This window comes from Spermophilus citellus (assembly GCF_964194105.1).
Source record: "Spermophilus citellus genome assembly, chromosome: 6".
In the NCBI taxonomy this organism is placed as follows: domain Eukaryota; kingdom Metazoa; phylum Chordata; class Mammalia; order Rodentia; family Sciuridae; genus Spermophilus; species Spermophilus citellus.
This window is the reverse complement of record NC_138187.1, coordinates 151,631,729-151,658,082: the sequence shown is the minus strand read 5'-3', so window position 1 is coordinate 151,658,082 and position 26,354 is coordinate 151,631,729. Positions and strand designations below refer to the sequence as shown.

The 26,354-nt window shown below is 42.7% G+C and overlaps 1 protein-coding gene across 10 annotated transcripts in view; it reads left to right on the top strand.

The window, feature by feature from the left end:
- LOC308652420 (transmembrane epididymal protein 1-like) overlaps window positions 1–26,354 on the top strand; it is an 85,482-nt gene that overhangs the window by 52,539 nt on the left and 6,589 nt on the right. For 4 of the 10 annotated variants that reach the window (XM_081300261.1, XM_081300260.1, XM_081300259.1 and 1 more), the window contains 3 exons: window positions 9,555–9,620; window positions 12,238–12,338; window positions 12,426–13,876. In XM_081300261.1, coding sequence (XP_081156387.1) covers window positions 12,785–13,567 — 783 coding nt within the window. In that variant the 5' untranslated portion in view covers window positions 9,555–9,620; window positions 12,238–12,338; window positions 12,426–12,784 and the 3' untranslated portion in view covers window positions 13,568–13,876. Of the gene's footprint in view, window positions 1–9,554; window positions 9,634–12,237; window positions 12,379–12,425; window positions 13,877–26,354 lie in introns of those variants that run through there. The other 6 variants (XM_081300251.1, XM_081300249.1, XM_081300255.1 and 3 more) reach the window with 5 other exon arrangements.

Genomic DNA, 26,354 nt, shown 5'->3' with positions numbered 1-26,354 from the left:
TCTCTCTTCTTCTCTTCGTTAGCATGGCTAAGGGTCTGTCAATTTTATTTATTTTTTCAAAGAACCAACTTTTAGTTTTGTCAATTTTTTCAATTGTTTCTTTTGTTTCGATTTCATTAATTTCAGCTCTGATTTTAATTATTTCTTGCCTTCTACTACTTTTGCTATTGTTTTGCTCTTCTTTTTCTAGGATTTTGAGATGAAGTATGAGATCATTTATTTGTTGGTTTTTTCTTTTTTTAAGGAATGAACTCCAAGCAATGAATTTTCCTCTTAGAACTGCTTTCAATGTGTCCCATAGATTCCGATATGTTGTGTCTGTGTTTTCATTTAACTAAGAAGTTTTTAATTTCCTCCTTGATGTCTTCTAAAACCCATTGATCATTCAGTAACCTATTGTTCATTCTCCAAGTGATGCATGATTTTTCCTTCCTTCTTTTATCATTGATTTTCAGTTTCATTCCATTATGATCAGATAAGATGCATGGTATTATCTCTACTCCTTTATATTGTCTAAGAGTTGCCCTGTGACACAATATATGATCTATTTTTGAGAAGGATCCATGTGCTGCTGAGAAAAAAGTGTAACTGCTTGATGTTGGGTGGTATATTCTATATATGTCAATTAAGTCTAGGTTATTAATTGTGTTATTGAGTTCTATAGTTTCCTTATTCAACTTTTGTTTGGAAGATCTGTCCAGTGGTGAGAGAGGTGTGTTGAAGTTTCCCATGATTATTGTATGGTGGTCTATTAGACTCTGAAACTTGAGAAGAGTTTGCTTGATGAACATAGCTGCACCATTGTTTGGGGCATATATATTTATGATTGTTATGTCTTGTTGGTGTATGGTTCCCTTGAGCAGTATGCAGTGTCCCTCTTTATCCCTTTTGATTAACTTTGTCTTGAAATCTATTTTATTAGATATGAGTATGGACACTCCTGTTGTTTCCGCAGTCCATATGAGTGGTATGATTTTTCCCAACCTTTCACCTTCAGTCCAGTATATCTTTTCCTATCAAATGTGTCTCCTGTAGGCAGCATATTGTTGGGTCTTGTTTTGTGATCCATTCAACTAGCCTGTGTCTTTTAATTGGTGAGTTTAAGCCATTAACATTTAGGGTTATTATTGAGATATGGTTTGTTCTTCCAGCCATATTTGTTTATTAATGTTACTAAACCTGATTTGTTTTCCTCTTTGATTACTTTCCCCCCTTTACTGTCCTACCTCCCACTGTTGGTTTTCATTGTTATTTTCCATTTCCTCTTCCTGTAATGTTTTGCCAAGGATTTTTTGAAGAGATGGTTTTCTAGCTGCGAATTCTTTTAACTTTTGTTTATCGTGGAAGGTTTTAATTTCATCTTCCATCCTGAAGCTTAATTTCACCGGATACACTATTCTTGGTTGGAACCCATTTTCTTTCAGTGTTTGAAATATGTTATTCCAGGATCTTCTAGCTTTCAGAGTCTGTGTTGAGAGATCAGCTGTTATCCTGATTGGTTTACCCCTAAATGTAATCTGCTTCCTTTCTCTTGTAGCTTTTAAAATTCTCTCCTTATTCTGTATGTTGGGCATCTTCATTATAATGTGTCTAGGTGTGGATCTCTTATGATTTTGCACATTCGGCGTCCTGTAGGCTTCTAGGATTTGGGATTCTGTCTCATTCTTCAAGTCTGGGAAGTTTTCTCGTATTATTTCATTGAATAGATTGTTTATTTCTTTGGTTTGGAGCTCTGTGCCTTCCTGTATCCCAATGACTCTTAAGTTTGGTCTTTTAATGTTATCCCATATTTCTTGGATGTTCTGCTCATGGTTTCTTAGCAGTCTTGCTGAGCTGTCTATGTTCTTTTCAAGTTGAAATACTTTGTCTTCATTGTCTGATGTTCTATCTTCTAAGTGATCTACTCTGCTGGTAGTATTCTCAATTGAGTTTTTAAGTTGGTTTGTTGCTTCCTGCATTTCTAGGATTTCTATTTGTTTGTTTTTTATTACCTCTATCTCCCTGTGTAATTGATCTTTTGCTTCTTGGATTTGTTTATGTAGTTCCTTGTCAAAGTGATCTTTCATTGTCTGATTTTGCTGTCTCGTGTCTTCCTTGAGACTCCAGATCATGTGTGAAGCATGTATATCCTGAACTCTTTATCTGACATTCCATCTGTTGCAGCTATTACCTCTTCTAGAGTTGAGTTGACCTGCATTGCTTGTGGTCCTTTCTTTCCTTGTCTTTTCATACTGCTCGCGTTTCTTTCTGCTTGGTGAAACTGTTGTGTTTTTGAAATTTTCCCTCTATTTATTTATATTGCTCTTGTATAGTTGAAAAATCTCCCTTGCAGGGCGGGTAGTGGCTGTGATCCTCCTCCAATTGGGGTGATCTGTCTACCACGCTGGCGGGCCTCTAGGTCTGCTCTGCCGGTCGGTCGCAGGTCCGCCTACCCTGCAGGCGCGTGGGGCAGCTCTGTCACTCCGCAGGTTGCTGGGCCTGACCTGCTGGTGGGTCGCAGGTCCGCCTACCTTGCAGGTGCGGGGGGAGGGGGCGGCTCCACCCCTCAGCAGGCCGCTGGGCCTGATCTGCCGGTGGTCACAGCTCCGCCTACCTTGCAGGCACTGGGGGAGGGGGCGGGCCTGCCCCTCAGCAGGCCGCTGGACCTGTTCTGCTGGTGGGTCGCAGGTCCGTCTACCCTGCAGGCGCGTGGGGCAGCTCTATCACTCCGCAGGTTCTAGAACCCCATTTTTAATTAGCTATTTTGTTATTATTTCGGTATCTACCCTCCATCCTCTCAGGTGTATCAGAGAGCAGGGGCATGAGCACCAGCTGTGGCTGCAAGGACTGAAGCAGGTTGGGCTCAGGCAGCCTTGTGGCTCCCTTGCTGGTGATGGGTTGAGGTGCAGGATGAAATCCAGGCTCCGTCAGGGAGACTCAAGGATACCTTCCAGGAGAATCTCTGGGTGAGTCCCTCCCCTGTCATAAATATGAACAATAGGAAAAAATCTACTATGGGTCCCTGTAGATATGTTATAAACATATAAAATAAAGCTCCTTTCTGTGTCTGCACATGTGAGGATATGGTGTCCTGAAGCATGGCCGCCATCTTGAAACCATGGTGGTTGCTAACATGAGGATGAGGTCAATGAGGATGGCAGAGAGAAAAACTAGAAATTACTGGATCTTGATGACTTCGTTTAGCCACCAAGTTAACCAGCTCAGGCACTGCACTTCCTCTAACATTGTCATTAAATGAAAGAATATTTTTGTTGTTGTTGTTTAAGCCAATGACATCAGGGTTTTCTATTATTTATTGCCAAAATTTCCTAAATGACTGCTTCATAGATTTGTGTGGAATAAATGAAATAATTCCTATAAAGTGTTTATCACTGTCAGCTGTTAACAATTATCATTAATAGATCACTTTTTTATGGAATTATATACTGCTTTCTTCTGTACAAATATGTCATGTTTCTCTAAATATATGTCTGAGAACCTTTTTGACCAGAACTCAAGATTCTGCTCCTTTAGTGCCCTACTCAGCTGCCCCCTCCCTCCAAAGCACAGTAGATGTTTAATAACTATTTCATTATTACTTAGTATGTTTTTTCCCTAAATGTTACCCTGATGGACAACCCAACAGACACCGCTCTTGAGATTTGGGTAAAGTTCATGTCCCGGTTAAGAGTGCTTTATTTTGACACTGGGAAGTGAATTCCAAGAGAACCTGATTATTTTTGAAAGGCGGGGGGGGGAGTGTCGGACTTTTCTAAAACTATCTAAAAGGTGCCAGAATCACAGGCTCTATCAGGGCTGCAGATGACACACAGCAAGGGGCCAGGACAGGACTCCTGCCCCAATCCCTTTCCATTATTTTTCACTATTTTTCTACTTTCTCCAGAATCAACTTCCCTTATAGTACAAAACGGGGGAAACGCTCTCCTCAGAGGCCATTTGGGCTGCCAGGAATCTGTGTGAATTCGTGCATCTACTTCTTACCAAGGTCGCTCTGCAGAGTTGCTGCCAGGGGCCAGATGGCCTGGCATGAGATCTGAGATTCGGCATCCTTTGCTGACTGCAAACATCAGCCCCTCATCCCTGAGGGGTCACTGAGGGCAAGGAGCTGGGAAGAGACCTCTCCCTGTTCACACACACATCAGCTCCCAGGGTAGAGGTCAAGTGGTGAAGGACTTGTCATCTGGGTCAGTGCCAAGGAGAACATGGCACCTACTGCCTGGGTGGCACCAGCCATCCCAGGGTGAGAGTTGGGAGCTCTTAAAAGACCTTTGTCCTAGTCTAGTTTCCAAGGTAGCCTCCTTCCCACCCCAACAGAATGTTCCCACCCTCGTCTTCTCCCTACCCTCCATGTTGTCCAACCTTTCAACTGAAATTTCAGTGTAAATGTCCACTGTTTTGTAAGTGTTACCTTGACCCCTCCCCTATCAGAAATAACCCCACTCTTTTCCACAATCCCACTGACTTCCTTTATACTGCTTCATAAAATTCAACTCAAGATGGCTTAGTTGAGTATTTCCTATTAGGCCAGTGCTTTTCAAACTTATTATGTATACAAATCAACTGGGGATCTTGGTAAAATATAGATCCCCATTCAGTAGGTCTGAGATGCCACAGTTCCTCTCAAGCTCCCAAGTGATGCCAACACTGGTGACCTGTAGACCACTTTGAGTGATAAAGTACTGCTTTTGTGTTCCTTAAGGAGAGGCGACATGTCTTATTTATCTTTGTAATGCCAGATTTTAGCACAGTATTTGGTTGATTATAGATGGTTGATATATATTTGATAAATCAAAATGGAGTGGGTTAAAGATTAAATGCAAATATATGATTTGGTCAATTTGAGAATATTCTTGTAGCTGAGATGGCAGAAAGTGGGGTGAGGGAGTGTGGGGGACTCACAGAGGCAGGGATGAATCCTGAGAAGAACCAAGGCAGCAGCTTACTGATCCAAAAACTCAATTATACCTGACTATTTAGATTCCAAAGGACTGAGAGACACTAAAATAAATGTTAACAGAAGCCCAGTTTATTCATTAGTGTTAAAGGATATGGTGGTGGCTGAAATACTCATGCCTGCTTAGAAGACACCCCCACCCCATGTACTTACCCACCCACCCATGCCTAGCCACATTTTTCTCTCCTTTGCAGGGCTGCTACTGTTAAATTTATAGGAGGCCATTGGTTTGTTCTGAGCTACTACACTAGACCCAACAGATCAAACAGAAACATTCACTCACAACAAAGTTCCACGCCACTAAGTTGAAACAAGGTTGTTATCTGACCTTCCAAGAAATCAGAACCGACAAATCCCCTGTAGGCCAGTTTTTGTCACATGATAGGGTGGCCCCTGTTGCTCTTTACCAGGGAGGTAACTTTGACAGGAGATCCACTTTTTGATTTCTGCTTCTGCTGTCTTCAGCCCTCTTCTTTCTGTAAAGCCAGTGTCCTCGGCTCAGCTCATCAGAGCAGTTTTGTAGAGTGAGATGCTACCTGATTTCTAAAACCACAAATAAAAGTCCATTCACATCTTTGATTTTGTTGTAATTTTCTCTTCTGTCTCTAGGGATGACTTAATTGGTACTCCCACTGAACACTGACAGAGAACTCAGATTAACTGGATGAATTTGTGGGGAAAATTCAGCAGGGTAGGGAAAAGCTCAAATATATTTTAAGAACATTAAATAAATCAATATTTTAAGTTATTAATCTTTACGCTGTATGAGACTATGATGCTCATTTCTTTCAAATCCTTCATTTTTACAGATGAAGAAATTGAAGTAAAAACAAGGATATCACATGGTTATTAGGCTGGCAAGTAACAAAGTACATGCTTAGATATTTCTACGTATATTCTTAAAGACATTCTTAAATATATTCTTCTTCTAGATGAGTTCACTTCTGTAATAGAGTACTTACTGTCTCCTAAATGAAGTCTTTCTCCTTGGGTAGCACTGGGGAAAGTCAGGTAAATTCTTGCTTTCATGTCTGTGTTTCTGGACTCTGTACTGACCAGCTCCTCCCTTTCTGCCTTCAAAACAACTGATCCGTCTGTAGTTTTTCCAGTTATGTTCTAGGCTGGAGGGTACACTGAAGGGGGCCTCTTAATGGCAGACTGTAGCATTGGTGTCTCAGTGTGGGGCACTTTTGCAGAGATGGCTGCTCTCCTCTAAAGCTGACTCTCCTGTCCTCTAGGATCAGAGGAGGCTAGGATTGGCCTCTCTTCCTGCCAGTTCCACTGAGGGGGGTGGACAGTGTGAGATTGAAGATACAGATATCCAGATCCAGCCCATGGACCGGCCTGGGTGCTGGGCTGTCCTGTGAATTTGGGGCACCAGGGCCCACGGCACTCACTGGGGAGGACAGCTCTCGTGGACTACAAGGACAATTGTGACCCACTTTCATTCTTGCCTGGTGCTGAGCTGGGATGTCCCTGCACTTCCTGTTCACCATTGGCTTCTGAGACTCGCAGAGTGTACTTTGTCACTAGCCCAATAATCCTGTGGTATCCCGTGAGCCACTTTTTCTGGGCTTCGGTTTCTTCATCTGTAAAAATAGAAGGAGATTTGAAAGAAATGAGCTTCAGAGTCTAATTTAATGTTTGTTTAATATATTTAATATAATATACAATTTAATATAACAGTATTTGTATTTATAACCCGCTTTAAAATACAATGCTCCATGAAATCCCCATAATTCTACATTTATATATAAGGAGATTGAGTCTTTTTTTTTTAGGAGATTCCATCTTAAAGAAGATAAAGATTGTCTTAAAACATCCACTCAGCAAATGATTGAATGAGGCCTCAGACACAGATCAAACTTTTCTTTAATTGCTAAGTGATAATGTCCCCCAGGTCTGAGTCAGAGGACTTTACCTCCATCTTTGAAAGGGAGAGCACAGCCCCTGGCTTCCCCTTCCTTGCCTCTCCTCTCAGAGCTGTTTCGCCCTCTTTTGTTCTTTCTGAGTTCTCCATGTTTTCTTGCCTTCTCCCTCTCTCCTTCTCTCCATCCCCTATAAATCCCCCTCTGAGCCTCCTGCCTCCTCAGTTCCCCTTACCCAAGGACCAGCCTCTCTCAGCCTCTCTCATGGCTGGGATCTGCTTTTATGAAGATGTGGTCTAGATCCTAAATGGGCCCCCAAAGCTCATGTGTTGAGTGCCTGGTCCCCAGAGGATAGTGCTGTTGGGAGAATGTGAAAACTTTACAGAGTGTGGCCTAGTTGGGGGAAGTAGGTCATTGTGGACATGCCCTTGTGTATCCTGGGGACCCTGGCCCTTTCCTCTTTCTCCCTTTGCCTCCTGGCAACCATGAGCTGAGCGGCTCCTCCGCTGCATGCTTCCACGGCCATGATATTACTGCCTCACCACAGACCCAGAAGTGACTGAGCCAACTGTGGACTGAAACCTCTGAACCCATGAGCCAAAATAAATCTCCCCTCCTTTTGATTGTCTCAAGTATTTTATTTCAGCAATGAAAAGCTGACTAACACATTGCCCCACTCTGTTGGGGTGAATCTGTGGATTGATGATGGCAGGAAGAAGGGATACCTTGATAACTGGGTGGTAGTTTTTAGTCTAGTGCATTCTTTCCCAAGCATAGGGTGAAGAATGACCTGTTTTGGACCAAGGCACCGCTGTGGAAGAAAGGTTTGATTCCAGTTCAGATGCATGGGCCCCAACCCAGAGACTATTTTCACTAGGATTGGGTGAGACTTGTAACCTATTTTCAAAGAATCTTCAACAAGGTAATACTGTGCCCACCAGGGCCTGTCCCTGTGGTGACCCAGAGAGTGGTAAATGTCCACAAGGGTACCTGCAAGGTTGTCTCAGGTGGCAGCATCCATGTAGGTCACCGAACATCACTTAGTCAGTTTGGCACTTGCTCATCTTACATGTCAGTGATACATCTGGCTCCATCGGTAGAACTCCTTGCTTCTAATTAGCAGAGTGATATTAAGTTTTCATAGGGAGAAGTTAATAAGGAAAAACATGTTGAAGAGCTCCTTAGAGTAGACAAAAGTAAAAAGTATTGGCTTTCTGAATAGGACTCCCATAGCTCAGGAAATAAATAGCAAGAATCAACAAATAGGATGGCATCAAATTACAATGTTTCTGCACAGCAAAGGAAATCATTAACATTGTGAAGAAACAGCCCTCAGAATGGGAGAAAATCTTTGCCAGCTACTCTTCCAACAGAGGATTAATATTTGAATGTAAAAAGAACTCAGATTCAACATCAGAAAAACAATCTATTTAATAAATAGGCAAATGAACTAAGCAGATACTTCTTTTAAAAAGTACAAATGGAATTCAATTTATGGAAAAGTGCTCATCTTTTGGCATCAGGGAAATGGAAATCACAACTACAATGAGATTCCATCTAACTCTAGTCAGAACAGCAATCATTAAGACCACAAATAACAAATGCTAGCAAGGATATGGGGGGTGACGACTCATGCACTGTTAGTGTGAATGCAAATTAGTATAGCCACTACAGAAATCAATATGGAATTTCTTCCAAAAAAAATCAAACTACCAAATGACCCAGCTCCATCACTCCTCAGCATTTATCCAAAAGAATTAAAGTCAGCATAGTCATAAACACAAATGTCTATGTTTATTATGGCAAAATTCACCATTGCCTAGTTATAGAATTATCCCATGTGTCCATCTATAGATGACTGGATAAAGAAAATGTGGCACAAATATGGAATGGAGTTGAATTCCTTCATAAAGAAGAACAAAATTGTACCATTTGCAGGAAAAAGGATGGATCTGAAGATTATCATGTTATGCAAAATAAGTGACTCTTGGACAAGTAACAGAAGGACATCATAAAAGCAAAAGGGTGACTATTAGGTAGAGGAAGGGGTCTAGGAAAAGGAGGAGGGGGAGGCAAGGAGAGGTACTGAGGAGTGCAATTAATCAAGTTATGTTATATAAGTGTATGAATAAGCCACAGTGGAATCCACTATTCTGTACAATTATTATGCAACAATTTAAAAAAAAACACGAAAAAAAGTGTTGAGAAACATTGGTTTATGCAAGAATGTCTGTATTTCTGCTGAGAAGTTAAAATTATGCCAGGTCAACCACACCCTTACATTCTGCCTCTCTGTGCCCATGGACAATGGGACCAAAGATAAGATCTGAATTTACATGTTAGAGCTTCTCCAGCCATTAACTGTGAATGGTCATATTTGCCCTGACTTGTACAGTTAGGATGAGATCTCTCTTTTAATCCCATGGCTCTAGTCATTTGTTCCACTCGTTTGTCACTTAGCACTTAGCATTAGTGACCTGACATCTTTTGTATGTGTCTGTTTTGTCTTCATAACTAGATTAGAAAGTCCTTTATGGTAGAGACCTTGTGTTCACCTGATATTGCACTAATTTACTCACGCATCTATCAGACAGGCATTGAGCACTGCCAGGCACAGGGATAGATTAAATAAAAAAAAAATAGTAAGATATAGTCTCTGACTTTAAACATTTCTAGCAAACAAACCATGGCTTGGGAAAATATAATGATTGAGATGTGTTTATTTTGTACAGAAAAGTACCCTGCCCAGCAGAGAGGAGGCCATCTTTAACCAAGGCTCAAAGGAAAAATGAGGAAGAGTAAGTTTCCCAGGTAGAGAATGGATGGGGAACAGGAAGACCATTCCAGGCTGAACTAGAGCTTCTGGTACATGTAGAGAGGGGCTGGAATGAGACCAGGCCTAAGCACAAAACTAAGGGCATGAATCTTGCCTCTGAGGCAGTGTCATTCCACTGGAGAATTGAAATTAGCCAATGAAATGATTAGTTCCCTTGTCCCAAAGGTCACCTGGCTGCAGTGGGGTGGGAATAGAGGAGGATTGGAACCTTGATGGGAGACCTTTCAGTAGGGCTGAATTGCTGATGCCTGAGCAAGGAAAGCCGGTAGGAGTGGAGGGAACCCCTGGAAGAGCTGCTGGGGAAGGAGAATCCAGAGAACTTATTGATTTAAAGGTCACAAGGGCAAGTGAAAAATCAGTATCCCACTGTGAGGGGAGATTTGTCACTATCTATTCAAACAAACAAAAACAGAATAGTTTATGCTGCAGTTTGGATCCGGAATGTTCCCCAAGGCCTCTGTGTTAAAGGCTTAGTCCTCAGCCTGTGGCGCTATTGGAAGTTGGTGGGACTCCGGTATTTGTTATAGTGACGAGAGCTGACTAACACAGTCCATGACCTGGAAATTTCACTTATGGCTGTCTACCCTAAGAAGAAAATTCACTCACCAATGTTCCTGAAGAAGAAAAAAACTAATATGTCTACCAATAAGGATCTGGATAAAGAAAAATTTTAAATAAAAACACCTCTATGTAACAAAATAATTCTTTCTCCAACACATTATATGACTGACAGAGAAAAAAGAAAAGTTTGTCATAGAATAATACATATAATAGGAGTTGATGATCTAGATAAAATTTTAGCTGGGCAAGGTGGTGCATGTCTGTAATCCCCTGTGGCTCTGGAGGCTGAGGCAGGAGGATGGTGAGTTCAAAGCCAGCCTCAGCAACTCAGCGAGGCCCTAAGCAACTCAGCGAGACCCTGTCTCTAAATAAAACATTCAAAAGGGCTGGGGATGTGGCTCAACGGTTAAGTATCTGTGAGTTCAATCTCTGGTACAAAAAAATAAAAATAAAAATCACTTTAGCATTTGAAGAAGCCCCTCTACAGTTATCTTCCAAACTCTTCACCTTAAAGTAGACTTGTCAGATATTGAGTCTCACTCACCCACATAGTGCTACTTAGTTCTCTTATTTCTTTATTTAAAATTTTAATATTGAGTGTGTAATAGCATTTATAGGACACATAAGTTGTGACACAATACTCCTATGTACACCCTAACTCCAAGACCAGAAAAACATTCTCATTATTTTCAATGCTTTTTGTGTTCCTCTCAAGTCTTTCTTATCTTCCCCTCTCAGAAGTAACCATTCTCCTGAATTTTGATTAGAGTTCCACACTTTTTGTTATTTAGTTTTGCATGTTTTTGAACTTTATATATGGGAACTTACAGAAAATACAAAAGAAAGGCAAAAGCATATCTAAAAGGAGATAATGTTTTTCTTGGCAGATGATATGACTATATAAAGTTATTTGAAAATTAGAACAATATGACAGCCTGACAAAATGATTAATATGAAGATCAATACAAAATTATAGGTTCTTATATCAATAATAATTATAAAATAAAATAGATCTATTTACAGCAGCAAAAATAAAAACATAGTTTACCAACAAAAATGGAAATATGTAAGATCTATGTGAAACAAAATTTGAGATACCCCCTATACTTGGTTGGCTGTCATGAAACATAATATGACCATTACATTCTAAATAAATGCAAATTTCAAAAGAGAAATATTTGAAAACGAATTCACAATAAGTTACTAGCTTAATGAGCTTTCTTTCTCACCAATGCTTAACATTTTGCTCTGTGCATCTGAAAATTTAGATGTCCCCAGTGGTGTCTAACGTGTAGGACACATTGCCTCCAGAAGAATCACCTTCAGGTGCTTACTGAAATGCTCATTGCAGAACACCACCCTCAGAAATTCTGAGTTAAGAGTTTTGAGTAGAACCCATCCATCTGCATTTTAACTTGGAAAAACATTGCTTTAATTCAAAGGAAGGAATCTCAGATGGTAGCATCCAAGTTCTCTCTGGAGATCAGCAAAGAGACATTCTTAGGAATGAACATTTTTCTGGCAATCTTGAGATTACATCAGGATAATTGGGCACTCCATAGGTTCATGTGTGGCTCTTACCAAGGTCTATATCTAGAGGACTGCATGCGGACATCATGTTTGTACAAGGTTATATGGTAAAGAATCTTATTCTTCCCACAGTTTTTTATTGGTGCATTATAGTTGTAGATACTGCTGGGATTTTCTGTTACACATTCATACGTGCACAGAATACACAATCTAACAACAACATGTAAGGAATCTTAAGGACTGTGCTCTACATTTTGTGTTTGCTATGCCTTCTTTGGGTTCTTCCTTATGTCCTGTGAATTTGGAGGTGCTGTGATCAGAATTTTGTGTTCCCCAAAATTCATTTATTGAAATCCTTACCCCCAGATATGGTATTGGGAAGTAGAACCTTTAGGGGGTTATTAGGTCACGAGGGCAGAACCCCCTTGAATGGTATTAGTGCCCTCATAAAAGAGCCCAGTGAACAGCTTGTCTTGTCTCTCCTACAGTGTGAGGACACAGCAAGAAAGAGCCATCCCTGGGGGAGCAGGTCCTCACCAGCCACCAAATCTGCCGGCATCTTGATCTTGGACTTGCAGCCTCCAGAAATGTGAGAAATAAACTTCTGTTGTTTATAAGCTACACGGTTTGTGGTATTTTGATACTGGTATCATTGATAGTATCTATTATTTTGTAGCCTGAACAGACTTAAGAGGAGGGGAGTAAGGAAGGTGGCACTGGGATCAAGGACAGCGGGTGGAGAGGCAAGGATTCGACCATGCAGAGGCCTGGCCTTGTGCTGGAGGACGTGCTCATTTCATTGTCAACGGTTAGGCGGTTATCAGTGAACCACAGCAGAAGGCCAGGACGGAAACCAAGACACCCACCCCAACAGTTAGGCCCTCCTCCACAACCACTTCCCTTCTGTGTGTGGATGTGGTGGGCTGGGTGGGCAATATAAGCTTCACCCGGCTCCCTCCACACTCCAGGGCCCTGAGAGAAAGGCCATCCCTGAACATTTGGCTTCTGCCTCTGGGCTCACCCGCCTTCAGTTCCATGGGAGGCTTTGAGGGTCATCTGTACCCAGGGCTGTCTCTGTTCCTCTATGGACTTTACCAGGCACAGCTCGTCTCTAGGGCCTTGATCTGCAACTCCCGTGTCCAATATCCACCATGTCGCCCTTGGGACCAAGGAAGATGGGCAAAGCTACGGCAGATATATTACATTGGCCCGATGAAGATCCTAAGTGCCTTCATTTTAGTAGCCCAAGAGTTGAACAGCGTTCATGGACAGCTGGTTCTTATCAGCAAGATGTATCACCAGAGAGACTTTATGTACCGCAAACAGTGGCAGCACCTCACTCTCTATTTGACCTTCTTCCTGACGGGATGTGCAGATATGGTGAGCCAGAACCTGATGCCCCAGCGGTGTGTGGCTCTGGAGCAAGGCACCCAAGCCCTGGGCATATTTCTGTTTCTGCCCCTGATGGTGTCTCACATGCAGGACACAGAAGGAGCAGAACTGCAGTTTCACATCCTGCTCACCCAGGCCATGTTCCTGCTAACGGTGGTAGTGACTGCAGAGCTCTGGGCTCCCAATGCCATGCTGATATGGACAATGAAGGCCTTTTTGTACATGATCACAGGCTCTTGGTTGGTACAGATAGGCTTTATGTTGTTCAAGCCAATCTCTGGCTATAAATGGATGGATGATGACAAAAATGACATAGCGTTTGCCACCACTTTCTTCTGCTGGCATGTGGTCTTCAATGCCAGTTTGATGATCTGGATCTATGGCTTCTCTTTTTTGTGGTATTGCTACATTTTTGTTAAAGACTGAACCTGGATGCGCCCCCTGGTGGTGCCCTGTGGCCTTCATACTCCAAGATGTCTGGATGAGAAGCTGTGAGAGGTGAGCGGCCAGGAAGCAGAACCTGGTGTCCTTCCTTCATGGGGGTCCTACCTTGAAACTGCAGACTCTGCTGAAATGGACGTGCACCCTCTCCCTTCTGGCTTCCCTCAGCCTTATTTGAACAGTGCATAGAGGAAAGGTGAACAGAATAAGAGTCCTGCAACTAAGACCTCCTCTCTCAACTCCCCAAGCGTTTCCCTCCTCAGCTCCAGCTACGGTACCTGCTTGCCCTGCACCTCTCTGTATCGCCCACTCCCCTCCCATGAGAACATTAAAGAAATTTTCTATATCCTGCTTTTGAAACTTTTTACAAATATCCCTCACTCCACCACATGGAATATCCACCATAGTCAAATTTAGTACATAATAATAATAATTTACCCAACATAATAACCACGTTCATTCTTTCTGGTTCTGGATCTCTTTCATGATGATACTATGAAATCATATTTTGACTAAATAGAATTCAGAACTCATTTTGAGTTCTTTATTTTGATTACTTTGTGATTTATCAAGCAGAAAGTCAGACCCTTTTGCAGCTTCTTGCTCAGTGAGGTCTAGAAGAACAGAGTAGCACCCTACTCACAGAGAGGGCTCCAAGGGCTCAACTGTCTCCAGGGGTTCTCCTCTGCACTGCCTCCTCTAGTACTGTCAGACTCTCCCTTCAGGCATGTCACCCACTGCTCTGCACACTTGGGAATCAAGTTCCAAGTAGTAGATTTGCCAGGACCCACTCTTTTCTGATTCTCCTATATAATAAAATCCAATGACTTATTTCTTCTTGATGCTTTTTTTTATCCTCACAACTCTCCTGTCAGTGAAGTTTGTAGGTGAATGTTATCTAAACTCAAAAGGATCAAGAAAGTAGCTTAAGGAGGCTAGACATTTTTCTGTGTCACACAATGCCATTGCTGGGTGTCAGGGAGGCTGGAATTGTGAAGGGTAGAGCCAAAATTATTGGGAACCATAGGCTATCAAGACTTTATCAAGTTTTCCTCACTCATGGCTAAGTGTAAAGCATCTGGTCAGGACAAAGTGGGGCTGGGGCTGGGGCTGGGGCTGGGGCAGGGGAAGGGGTTCCATCATCCTTCCCATTTCCTTTGTTCTTCTGGTTCCTGGGAGAACTAGATGTGTCCTTTGGTTCTGGTCCTACACTTCCTTGTTAATTTTCTTGTTCAAAAATTAGGGTGCAAGAGGGGTGAGTTGTTGTGAAGGATCTTCACCCTGTGGTTTGGGGGGCTGTGAGCAGCCTGTTATTGTGGAGGGCAAAGGAATCTGGGATCTTTAGATAAGACTCAGCCAGGTCTTAGCATGTGCTGGACATGTGGCATGTGACCAGCTCCATGGATGGTTCATACCTGCAGCAGTGGGATCATCAGGCAACCACATTCCTGTCCAATGGAGACTAACAGAGGACCCAGGTGTGGAAATAAAACATAAGTTAGCTTCTATGCTTCCCCCTCATCCTAGGAACCAATGGGGCTCTGCCCTCTTCCTGGTTGTCACCTCTGGTTCCCATACCTTGTTCCCCCACACCTTGGACATCCTCCCAGGCCTTGGCCCAGCCTCATAGCTCCTCTTCTCTGGCCTGTTTGATCCTCCTCTGGTGCCTTGAAACTGGGGTGACAGGAGATCTGCTTGTCCTCTCTTCTTTCTTTCTTATTGAAATGACAAAAAACTCTATTTTCTTCTCCACTCAAGTCTCCCTCCCTCCCTCCCCACCCCCACCCCCCCTTTAAATCTGAAGAGCATATTTTGGATTTTTTTAAACTTTAAAAAATTGATTCTTGTTAATACAACCCAACCTCTTCATGAATTGAAATTTCTAACTAAACAGGAGAAAAGCCACATACAAGGGATGAGAAGCAAGGACTTAATATTAGTATTTCAAGATTTTATCTCCCTGCAAAGATGACAGTTGAAGGGATACAGAAGCTGAAGAACTATCCCATTTTTAGTGCTTTTAAAGTTCTTTTAAATAACTGATGAATTCATCGCTTGTAGAAAATTGATGCCCCCAAATATTATTATGTTTCAAAACATATACCTTCAGGGAAAAATGCTAAATATTAGCAGTATCGGCAGGGGTCTCAAAGCCACAAAGAACCATGGCCAACATCCGATACAGTGGCAGAATAGGCGGGCCTACTATTCTGACGATAAGGGTTTTTCTGTGTGCTTTGTGTTAATTAGGTATGAGCACTTGGAAATTAATCCTAAACACTTGGGAAAGAAAAACCAGCTGAAGATTAACTTGGGGAAAAACAAAAATCAAAGTCTCCAAATTAGAGTAGTTTTTGGAGAGAAAGATGTAGTCTTTCCCACCATCCACCAGAGGGAGCCATTTCCACATGAGACTGGAAGGGGCACTTCGTCTCCATTTGGTATTGAATTATATCAATTTAAGGGAAGTGATGGAGGGATGGGGAGGAAAGCAGGAAAAGCACATAAGCAATCAGTAAACATCACCTGCATCTGTTTCCTATTAGGCTCAAATGTGTAGACATGAATAAGCACAGAATTCAATCTATGAGATAGAAGTTGTGTGTGTGTGTGTGTGTGTGTGTGTGTGTGTGTGTGTCTCAAAACCTCTGGGTCACTCACTCTCTGACTACCCTTTCTATTTTGGTATTTAAAAAATCATTGTGTGACTTTCAAGAAGAACTGTCTCCTACTGTGGATGCCACAGGGAGTATGATAGTCCCCCTCCTGGCCCTGGTAGTAAGGGCCAGCAACCAGACCCTCCTCTCAGAACTTTTCATCTTGAGGAGGAAAATGGGAAGCTCAGTGGAGAATAGTAGCTCTATAAAGGTAAGTATTTTTGACTGGTTTACTCATGGGCACATCCAAAACATCTAGAAAATTTTCCGTCATACAGGGAAGTGCTCAATAAATAGGGAATTAATTAACAAATAGGAAACTGAAAGAAGCCATTGTGACAGTGAATCAGGTCCAGTATCTATTTTGCAGCTGTGAGTCAAGACCCTAGAAGCTCTCAAAAGAAAGCATGTTTACCGTGAGGAAGAGAAGTCATATTTTTGCAAGTGTTACTGTTACTCTGTTTCCTAATATTTGCCAAAGAGATCTGCTACCATTTTCAAAGTAACTCCTGGAGTAAGAAGACCCTCAGTATTTTGGGAAATCATTTCAACTTGAATCTGATACATCTAAATCTCACAGCTGAGATGTGAAGTCAGGTCTATCTAATTTTAAAAACATTGTTTCCCATGTTTTCCTGATAACAATAATTATCTGGGGTACTTATAAAACACATAGACTCCTGAGCTCAACCTAGTCCTTCCAACAGAATTTCCAGGGGAAGGACCTGGTAATTTATGTTTTTAACAAGTGCCCCCATAATTCTTATTATCACACAAATTTGGGATACATCTGGTACTCCTCTTTTGGGAACTAGAAGGTTCTAAAAAGGTCACAGGGACATGCAATCATTATGTACTTCAAGCCTCTAGCCAGGAATGTGGGCTTTTTTTTTTTTTTTTTTAAGAGAGAGTGAGAGAGGGGAGAGAGAGAGAGAATTTTTAATATTTATTTATTTTTATTTTTTTTTAGTTCTCAGCAGACACAACATCTTTGTTGGTATGTGATGCTGAGGATCGAACCCGGGCCGCACACATGCCAGACGAGCGCGCTACCGCTTGAGCCACATCCCCAGCCCCAGGAATGTGGGCTTCTTGACCTTACCATTGTTGGTGTGACCATCATTTGGTCATTAATGTCTCCAACAGTCAGCCTTTTTGAGCTGTGGGGAATGTGGTGGGTAGCACTTAGGGCTAGAGAATAGCTTCACACAGCTTAGTTGAAGACCAGCCTAAGAGCATACCATCTCACAGAATACGAATACATATCGCTACTGTGTGCACCATTAATTTTGGAAGAGACCATAATGAGCTCATCTGCAACAAGTAAAACATCAAGAAGAATCTCTTCTAATTTTTAAAATAACTTATTCTGCCTCCCTCCCTGCCTCATGGAACAAGGATTTAAGCATTATATAAGCTTCCCAATGTAAGGGACCGGCGAAATGTCGGAGGAAGAGACCACCAAGAGACTGCCTCATGCAACAGCAAAGGGTTTATTTGGGGACCAGCATGCTGGGGCTCAGAGCTCACTTGAATAGAGCAAAGAGAGATAGAGCCATGAGAACAGCTTAAGCAGAGCTTATATACTTTCCTTGGAGAGGGCAGGGAGGGAAGTTACGTTTGGCAGTTGGGGGCAGCACGTTCTGGGAACAAGATTAGCAAACAGATCTTAAGATTTCAACAGTGTTTTGTTAAGCATATAGAAAAACGGAGTGACAAGTACCTATTTTATTAACTTTTCATTTCCCACTTCTTCTTCTGGCTACTTTTAATCATAAAAGTGATCATTGGGGGGTGTCACGTTTTGTGTCTGCTAGTGGGGTATATTGTTGTCTGATTACCATAAGTTTGACTTGTCCAATTTGGGCTTGGAGAAAGGAAACTACACGGTTGAGCAAACAGGGTCCTAGAGTTAGCAACAATATAAGGATTATTAAAGGACCGGCCAGGGCTGATAAAAGCATAGTTAACCAGGGGGACTGTGTGAACCAAGACTCATACCACCCTTTTTGGGTTTCTCTCTCTCGTTGACGCTCTTAAAGGCGTCTTTTTAATTTATTCATAGATTTTTTTTACAACTCCAGTATGGTTGGCATAAAAACAACGTTTTTTCCCTCAATGCAGCACAAAGACTTTCTTTTCTCATGAAGAGGAGGTCCAACCCTCGCCTGTTCTGTAAAACAACTTCAGAGAGAGAGGTTAAAGATTCCTGCAAAGCTGTGATGGAGGTTTCTAATATCTTTAAGTTTTGGTCCATTGCTGTTTCTAATTGGGTCATTTGTTGTGTCCCACGGACCAGGGCAGTGGTCCCTGTGCCCACCCCTGCAGCAAGTCCCATTCCTAATAAGACGGCTAAAGTGAGGGACACAGGTTCCCGGCGGAACCGGGTTGTATGTCCCCTTATTTGATCTTCAAATGAACCTGCGTCATGATAGAGCACTCTGGGAAACATCTGCACCATTATACAATTAACCACGTCTGTTGACCACTTCATGAAAACATAAATAATGTTTAAGTATATAGAATTATACTGTTGTAGGGACGGACAAGGCAAGGCACCTAAGATAGCACTGAAGACAGGGAAACAGTCCTATTTGGTTGCAGCCGGATTCAGAGGGCACTGCTTCTGTTGTAATCAATTAATCCCCTGAACCCCAAGTTTAGGTAGTTTCAGAATTTTGTACTCAACATGTAAGGGAAGGGGCTCAGAAGTTCACAGTCTGCAGAAGTTCACAAAAAGCAGTTTTTGTTTCTGGTTTTTTTTTTTTCTCTGTTCTGGGCAAGTTAACTTTTTAAGGACACCTGGGAGGGGGAGAACTTTTTCTTTTTTTTTTCCCCTTGCCAGCTGTTACCATGGAGCCCAGTTGATAACTTTTTCATCTTAGAAATGTAGCCATCTCTGTGAAGCCCCAGCTCAAGGCCAGAGGCCTTGTTCACATATTTTGTGAAAAACTAGTAAGGGGGTGTCTAGCTTAGGAGTGCTGATTTTTCCAGCCAGTGGCCAAGTAGAACAGGGCAACATGAAAAGAGGAAGTTTATCTATACTGAACTCTTTTATTGGGACTCTTTTGCTGAAAGTCCTAAAGTCAGCCATGGTGAAGACTTCTGGAGAAGGTCAGTTAAGACTTTTCTGTGGGCCTGGTACAGAGGGGGAGGATGGGGAAGGCCGTGCTGAGAGCAGCTCGTGGATCTGAGAATGAGGAAGGAGAGATGTAAAAGAATAATGGGAAAGGGGTTTGGGATTTTCCTAGCAACAAAAACTTGAGCAGTAGAACAGGCAGAGCAGAGGGGAAGACTTGAGTGAGTATCCCAAAAAGCCTGTGAGGGACTTTAAATTCTTAGTAACCTGTTTTCAGTGATGACAAAGCAACTTTAAAGGCCATTTTCATTACATCTTGGATAGGGGTCTGAGGGCTCTCCTCAGCTGGTTTGAGCTTTGGGTTAGCTGGTAAGAGGACCTGGTGGGACCCGGTGTGGGCACTGACAGGAGAAGAGAGGAGTGAATGGGTAGAGGGGTACCTCAGTACCTGTTACTTCAGCAAGGGGGCAATGGTCTGAGAACTGGCGGAGGTTTGGGTTCCATCAGGTAGCCCCTGTATGTTCACATCCTTATGACTTACAGAAGAAGTCAGTTTTTCCCCCACACAGCCGTGACTGTTTGTGGCTTTGATAGTCCGCCAGGCAAACATAGTAATCTAGGTTAGCCAACCTGCATCTGGCTCACGTGTCCCTACATCCATAATGTTTGTTTCTATTATCTATGGTACGGAAGGGATTTAATGGAATTTTAGTGGGATCTTCTTCATCAGGGATATCCCAATAGGAAAGACCTATAGCCAGCTGACAAATGTCTGGGTGGAGAGATGGCCACCAGGTCCCTAAGGGGGCTGTATGTGAGATAGACCATACTTCATGTCCAATAGGATTTGTGGCCAGCCATCACTGCTGAACAGGCTGATGAGGGTTAGGACTACTGGTGGTCAAGGAGAGAGTACACACAGCTTAATTGAAGACCAGCCTGAGAGCATACCATCTCATAGAATACGAGTACATATCGCTACTGTGTGTGTGCCATTACTTTTGGAAGAGACCACAACTCTATTTCTTTTGCTGAGGTTGTGAGAGTCTTTTCCAAAAGGAGATGATATTCCAAGAAATAAGCTGATATTAAGAACCACCCAGACAGACAAGGAAGATGGCGGTGAAGGGAGTGCAACACCCCCGTGCGCCGCGTCACTGTGCGGGAGAAAGACGAGGTGAAACAGCTGAAGGCTGTCTTGTTGGGAAATTCCAGCGAAATTGAGGTGCTCCAGAATCTAGTAGAGGGATTTCCATCGCGCGAGGTTCGGCTGCAGGGGCTCGGACGCGGGCGATTTCTCCACACAGAGGGTCGCATTGCCTGATCGGCGGATTGCCCCGCGGCTGGAGTCTGTGGCGCGGCTGGGAAGTGGCGAGGTGCCGGAGCAGGGGTGCAGCGATGCGGATTCTGGGGGCTCCTGCCAGTGGTGCAATGGCCGTGCTTAGTGCTGAGTTCTGGCTTTGAGACGGAGGAGAGAAGTGGTCTAGTTCGGTTCTTGACACCGGTCAGACCACGGAGGAGGACAGCGGCCGCCATCTTGGAGAGCTGATGGAATCATCCCTGTTTTCTACTGATCTCAGCTCATTCAGCTACGGAACAGGTGATTTCAGGCTGGCATTTGCCTGTGTCTCGCAGACAGATCGCTCAGGCTCAGGGCTACAGAACCTGTGGAGAATACTCCTAGGGGCTCGCTCCTAGCAAAGCATGCACCGAGCTCTGAGCAGCTGGGTTCTGGTTCCCGCAGCTGCTTTGGCCCAGGGCTGGGGAATCCGCGGAGACTGCGTATTGAAGCCAGCTCCTAGTGGAGCGTGCATTGAGCTCGAAGCGGCTGGGTTCTAAACCCAGAACAGTTTTGGCCCAGGGCTGGGGAACATGCGGGGACTGCGTCTTTGAGCCTGCTCCCAGCAGAGCGTGCACCGAGCTCGGAGAGCTTGGAGCGGCCGGGCTCTGGCTCCCGGAGCTGCTTTGGCCTAGGCCTGGGGAACCCGCGGAGATCGCTCCTTGGAGCCTGCTCCTAGCGGAGCGTGCACCGGGCTCGGAGAGGCCGGGTTCTGGCTCCTGGAACGGCTTTGGCCCAGGGACGGGGACCCCGCGGTAACTGCTTCTCGGTCCGGGTCCTGCTGGGTGCAGTGGGGGCCAGAGGGGCAGAGTGGAGCTGCCGCCTGCACCCAGAACAGGCCAAGTGACCCGCCAGCGTGGTATCACAACACCCCAACTGCAGCTGGGGCCGAAGAGAGTAGCCGCCTACGCCTGGAACAGAAACAGCGACCCGACGGCGCGGTACCCAAGTCACCCCATTTGGAGTAGGGGCTGTGTAGAACCTCCGTCTGAGCCTGCAAGGTAGGCAGACCTGCGACCCACTGGCAGGACAGGCCCGGTAGCCTGCCAGAGTGGTCGACACGTAGCACCGAGGCAGCCACGTCACACTGGTTGGAGTGGGGGTGGAGCAGAGCCACCACCCGTGTCCAGAAAAGGCCCAGCGACCCGTTGGAGAGGCAGTCAGGTAGCCCCATATGGAGTGGGGGCTGAGCAGAACTGCCGCCCGAGCCCGCAAGGTAGGCAGACCTGCGACCCACTGGCGGAACAGGCCTAGAGGCCTGCCAGCGTGGTAGACATGTCACACCAATTGGAGTAGGGGCCAAGCAGAGCCGCCGCCCACATCCGGATCAGGACCAACGACCCGAGGGCGTGGTAGTTACGTCACCACAATTGGAGTGGGGGCAGAGCAGAGCCGCCACCCGCGCCCACAGGGTGGGCAGACCTGCGAACGACCAGCGTGGTAGACAGATCACCCTAATTAGAGGAGGAGCACAGCCACTACCCGCCCTGCAAGGGAGATTTTCCAACTATACAAGAGCAATATAAATAAATAGGGGGAAAATTTCAAAAACACAACAGTTTCACCAAGCAGAAAGAAATGCAAGCAGTATGAAAAGACAAGGAAAGAAAGGACCACAAGCAATGCAGGTCAACTCAACTTTAGAAGAGGTAATAGCTGCAACAGATGGAATGTCAGATAAAGAGTTCAGGATATACATGCTTCACATGATCTGGAGTCTCAAGGAAGACATGAGACAGCAAAATCAGACAATGAAAGATCACTTTGACAAGGAACTACATAAACAAATCCAAGAAGCAAAAGATCAATTACACTGGGAGATAGAGGTAATAAAAAACAAACAAATAGAAATCCTAGAAATGCAGGCAGCAATAAACCAACTTAAAAACTCAATTGAGAATACTATCAGCAGAGTAGATCACTTAGAAGATAGAACATCAGACAATGAAGACAAAGTATTTCAACTTGAAAAGAACATAGACAGCTCAGCAAGACTGCTAAGAAACCATGAGCAGAACATCCAAGAAAAATGGGATAACATTAAAAGACCAAACTTAAGAGTCATTGGGATACAGGAAGGCACAGAGCTCCAAACCAAAGGAATAAACAATCTATTCAATGAAATAATACGAGAAAACTTCCCAGACTTGAAGAATGAGACAGAATCCCAAATCCTAGAAGCCTACAGGACGCCGAATGTGCAAAATCATAAGAGATCCACACCTAGACACATTATAATGAAGATGCCCGACATACAGAATAAGGAGAGAATTTTAAAAGCTACAAGAGAAAGGAAGCAGATTACATTTAGGGGTAAACCAATCAGGATAACAGCTGATCTCTCAACACAGACTCTGAAAGCTAGAAGATCCTGGAATAACATATTTCAAACACTGAAAGAAAATGAGTTCCAACCAAGAATCGTGTATCCGGCGAAATTAAGCTTCAGGATGGAAGATGAAATTAAAACCTTCCACGATAAACAAAAGTTAAAAGAATTTGCAGCTAGAAAACCATGTCTTCAAAAAATCCTTGGAAAACATTACAGGAAGAGGAAATGAAAAATAACAATGAAAACCAACAGTGGGAGGTAGGACAGTAAAGGGGGGAAAGTAATCAAAGAGGAAAACAAATCAGGTTTAGTAACATTAATAAACAAATATGGCTGGAAGAACAAACCATATCTCAATAATAACCCTAAATGTTAATGGCTTAAACTCACCAATTAAGAGACACAGGCTAGTAGAATGGATCACAAAACAAGACCCAACAATATGCTGCCTACAGGAGACGCATTTGATAGGAAAAGATATACATAGACTGAAGGTGAAAGGTTGGGAAAAATCATATCACTCATATGGACTGCGGAAACAAGCAGGAGTGTCCATACTCATATCTAATAAAATAGATTTCAAGTCAAAGTTAATCAAAAGGGAAAAGAGGGACACTGCATACTGCTCAAGGGAACCATACACCAACAAGACATAACAATCATAAATATATATGCCCCAAACAATGGTGCAGCTATGTTCATCAAGCAAACTCTTCTCAAGTTCAAGAGTCTAATAGACCACCATACAATAATCATGGGAGACTTCAACACACCTCTCTCACCACTGGACAGATCTTCCAAACAAAAGTTGAATAAGGAAACTATAGAACTCAATAACACAATTAATAACCTAGACTTAATTGACATATTTAGAATATACCACCCAACATCAAGCAGTTACACTTTTTTCTCAGCAGCACATGGATCCTTCTCAAAAATAGATCATATATTATGTCACAGGGCAACTCTTAGACAATATAAAGGAGTAGAGATAATACCATGCATCCTATCTGATCATAATGGAATGAAACTGAAAATCAACGATAAAAGAAGGAAGGAAAAATCATGCATCACTTGGAGAATGAACAATAGGTTACTGAATGATCAATGGGTTTTAGAAGACATCAAGGAGGAAATTAAAAACTTCTTAGAGTTAAATGAAAACACAGACACAACATATCGGAATCTATGGGACACATTGAAAGCAGTTCTAAGAGGAAAATTCATTGCTTGGAGCTCATTCCTTAAAAAAAGAAAAAACCAACAAGTAAATGATCTCATACTTCATCTCAAAATCCTAGAAAAAGAAGAGCAAAACAACAGCAAAAGAAGTAGAAGGCAAGAAATAATTAAAATCAGAGCTGAAATTAATGAAATCGAAACAAAAGAAACAATTGAAAAAATTGACAAAACTAAAAGTTGGTTCTTTGAAAAAATAAATAAAATCGACAGACCCTTAGCCATGCTAATGAAGAGAAGAAGAGAGAGAACCCAAATTACTAGCATATGGGATGAAAAAGGCAATATCACAACAGACACTTCAGAAATACAGAAGATAATCAGAAATTATTTTGAATCCTTATACTCCAATAAAATAGAAGATAGTGAAGGCATAGATAAATTTCTTAAGTCATATGATCTGCCCAGATTGAGTCAGGAGGATATAGACAACCTAAACAGACCAATAACAATAGAGGAAATAGAAGAAACCATCAAAAGACTACCAACTAAGAAAAGCCCAGGACCGCATGGGTATACAGCAGAGTTTTACAAAACCTTTAAAGAGGAACTAACACCAATACTTTTCAAGCTATTTCAGGAAATAGAAAAAGAGGGAGAACTTCCAAATACATTCTACGAGGCCAACATCACCCTGATGCCTAAACCAGACAGAGACACTTCAAAGAAAGAAAACTACAGACCAATATCTCTAATGAACCTAGATGCAAAAATCCTCAATAAAATTCTGGCGAATCGGATTCAAAAACATATCAAAAAAATTATATATCATGATCACTAGGATTCATCCCTGGTATGCAAGGCTGGTTCAATATACGGAAATCAATAAATGTTATTCACCACATCAATAGACTTAAAAATAAGAACCATATGATCATCTCGATAGATGCAGAAAAAGCATTCGACAAAGTACAGCATCCCTTTATGTTCAAAACTCTAGAAAAATTAGGGATAACAGGATCATACCTCAACATTGTAAAAGCAATCTATGATAAGCCACAGGCCAGCATCATTCTGAATGGAGAAAAATTGAAGGCATTCCCTCTAAAATCTGGAACAAGACAGGGATGCCCTCTCTCACCACTTCTGTTCAACATAGTCCTCGAAACACTGGCCAGAGCAATTAGACAGACGAAAGAAATTAAAGGCATAAAAATAGGAAAAGAAGAACTTAAATTATCACTATTTGCAGATGACATGATTCTATACCTAGCAGACCCAAAAGGGTCTACAAAGAAACTATTAGAGCTAATAAATGAATTCAGCAAAGTGGTAGGATATAAAATCAACACACATAAATCAAAGGCATTTCTGTATATCAGCGACAAATCCTCTGAAACTAAAATGAGGACAACTACTCCATTCACAATATCCCCCCAAAAAATAAAATACTTGGGAATCAACCTAACAAAAGAGGTGAAAGACTTATACAATGAAAACTACAGAACCCTAAAGAGAGATATAGAAGAAGACCTTAGAAGATGGAAAAATATACCCTGTTCATGGATAGGCAGAACTAACATCATCAAAATGGTGATATTACCAAAAGTTCTCTATAAGTTCAATGCAATGCCAATCAAAATCCCAACAGCATTTCTTCTTTTTTTTTAATTTTTTTATTGGTTGTTCAAAACATTACATAGTTCTTGATATATCATATTTCACACTTTGATTCAAGTGGGTTATGAACTCCCATTTTTACCCCGTATACAGATTGCAGAGTCACATCAGTTACACTTCCACTGATTTACATATTGACATACTCATGTCTGTTGTATTCTGCTGCCTTTCCTATCCTCTACTATCCCCCCTCCCCTCCCTCCCCTCCCCTCCCCTCTTCTCTCTCTACCCCCTCTACTGTAATTCATTTTCCCCCTTGTATTATTTTTCCCTTTCCCCTCACTTCCTCTTGTATGTAATTTTGTATAACCCTAAGGGTCTCCTTCCATTTCCAAGCAGTTTCCCTTCTCTCTCCCTGTCCCTCCCACCTCTCATCCCTGTTTAATGCTTGTCATCTTCTCATGCTCTTCTTCCCTACTCTGTTCTTAGTTACTCTCCTTATATCAAAGAAGGCATTTGGCATTTGTTTTTTAGGGCTTGGCTAGCTTCACTTAGCATAATCTGTT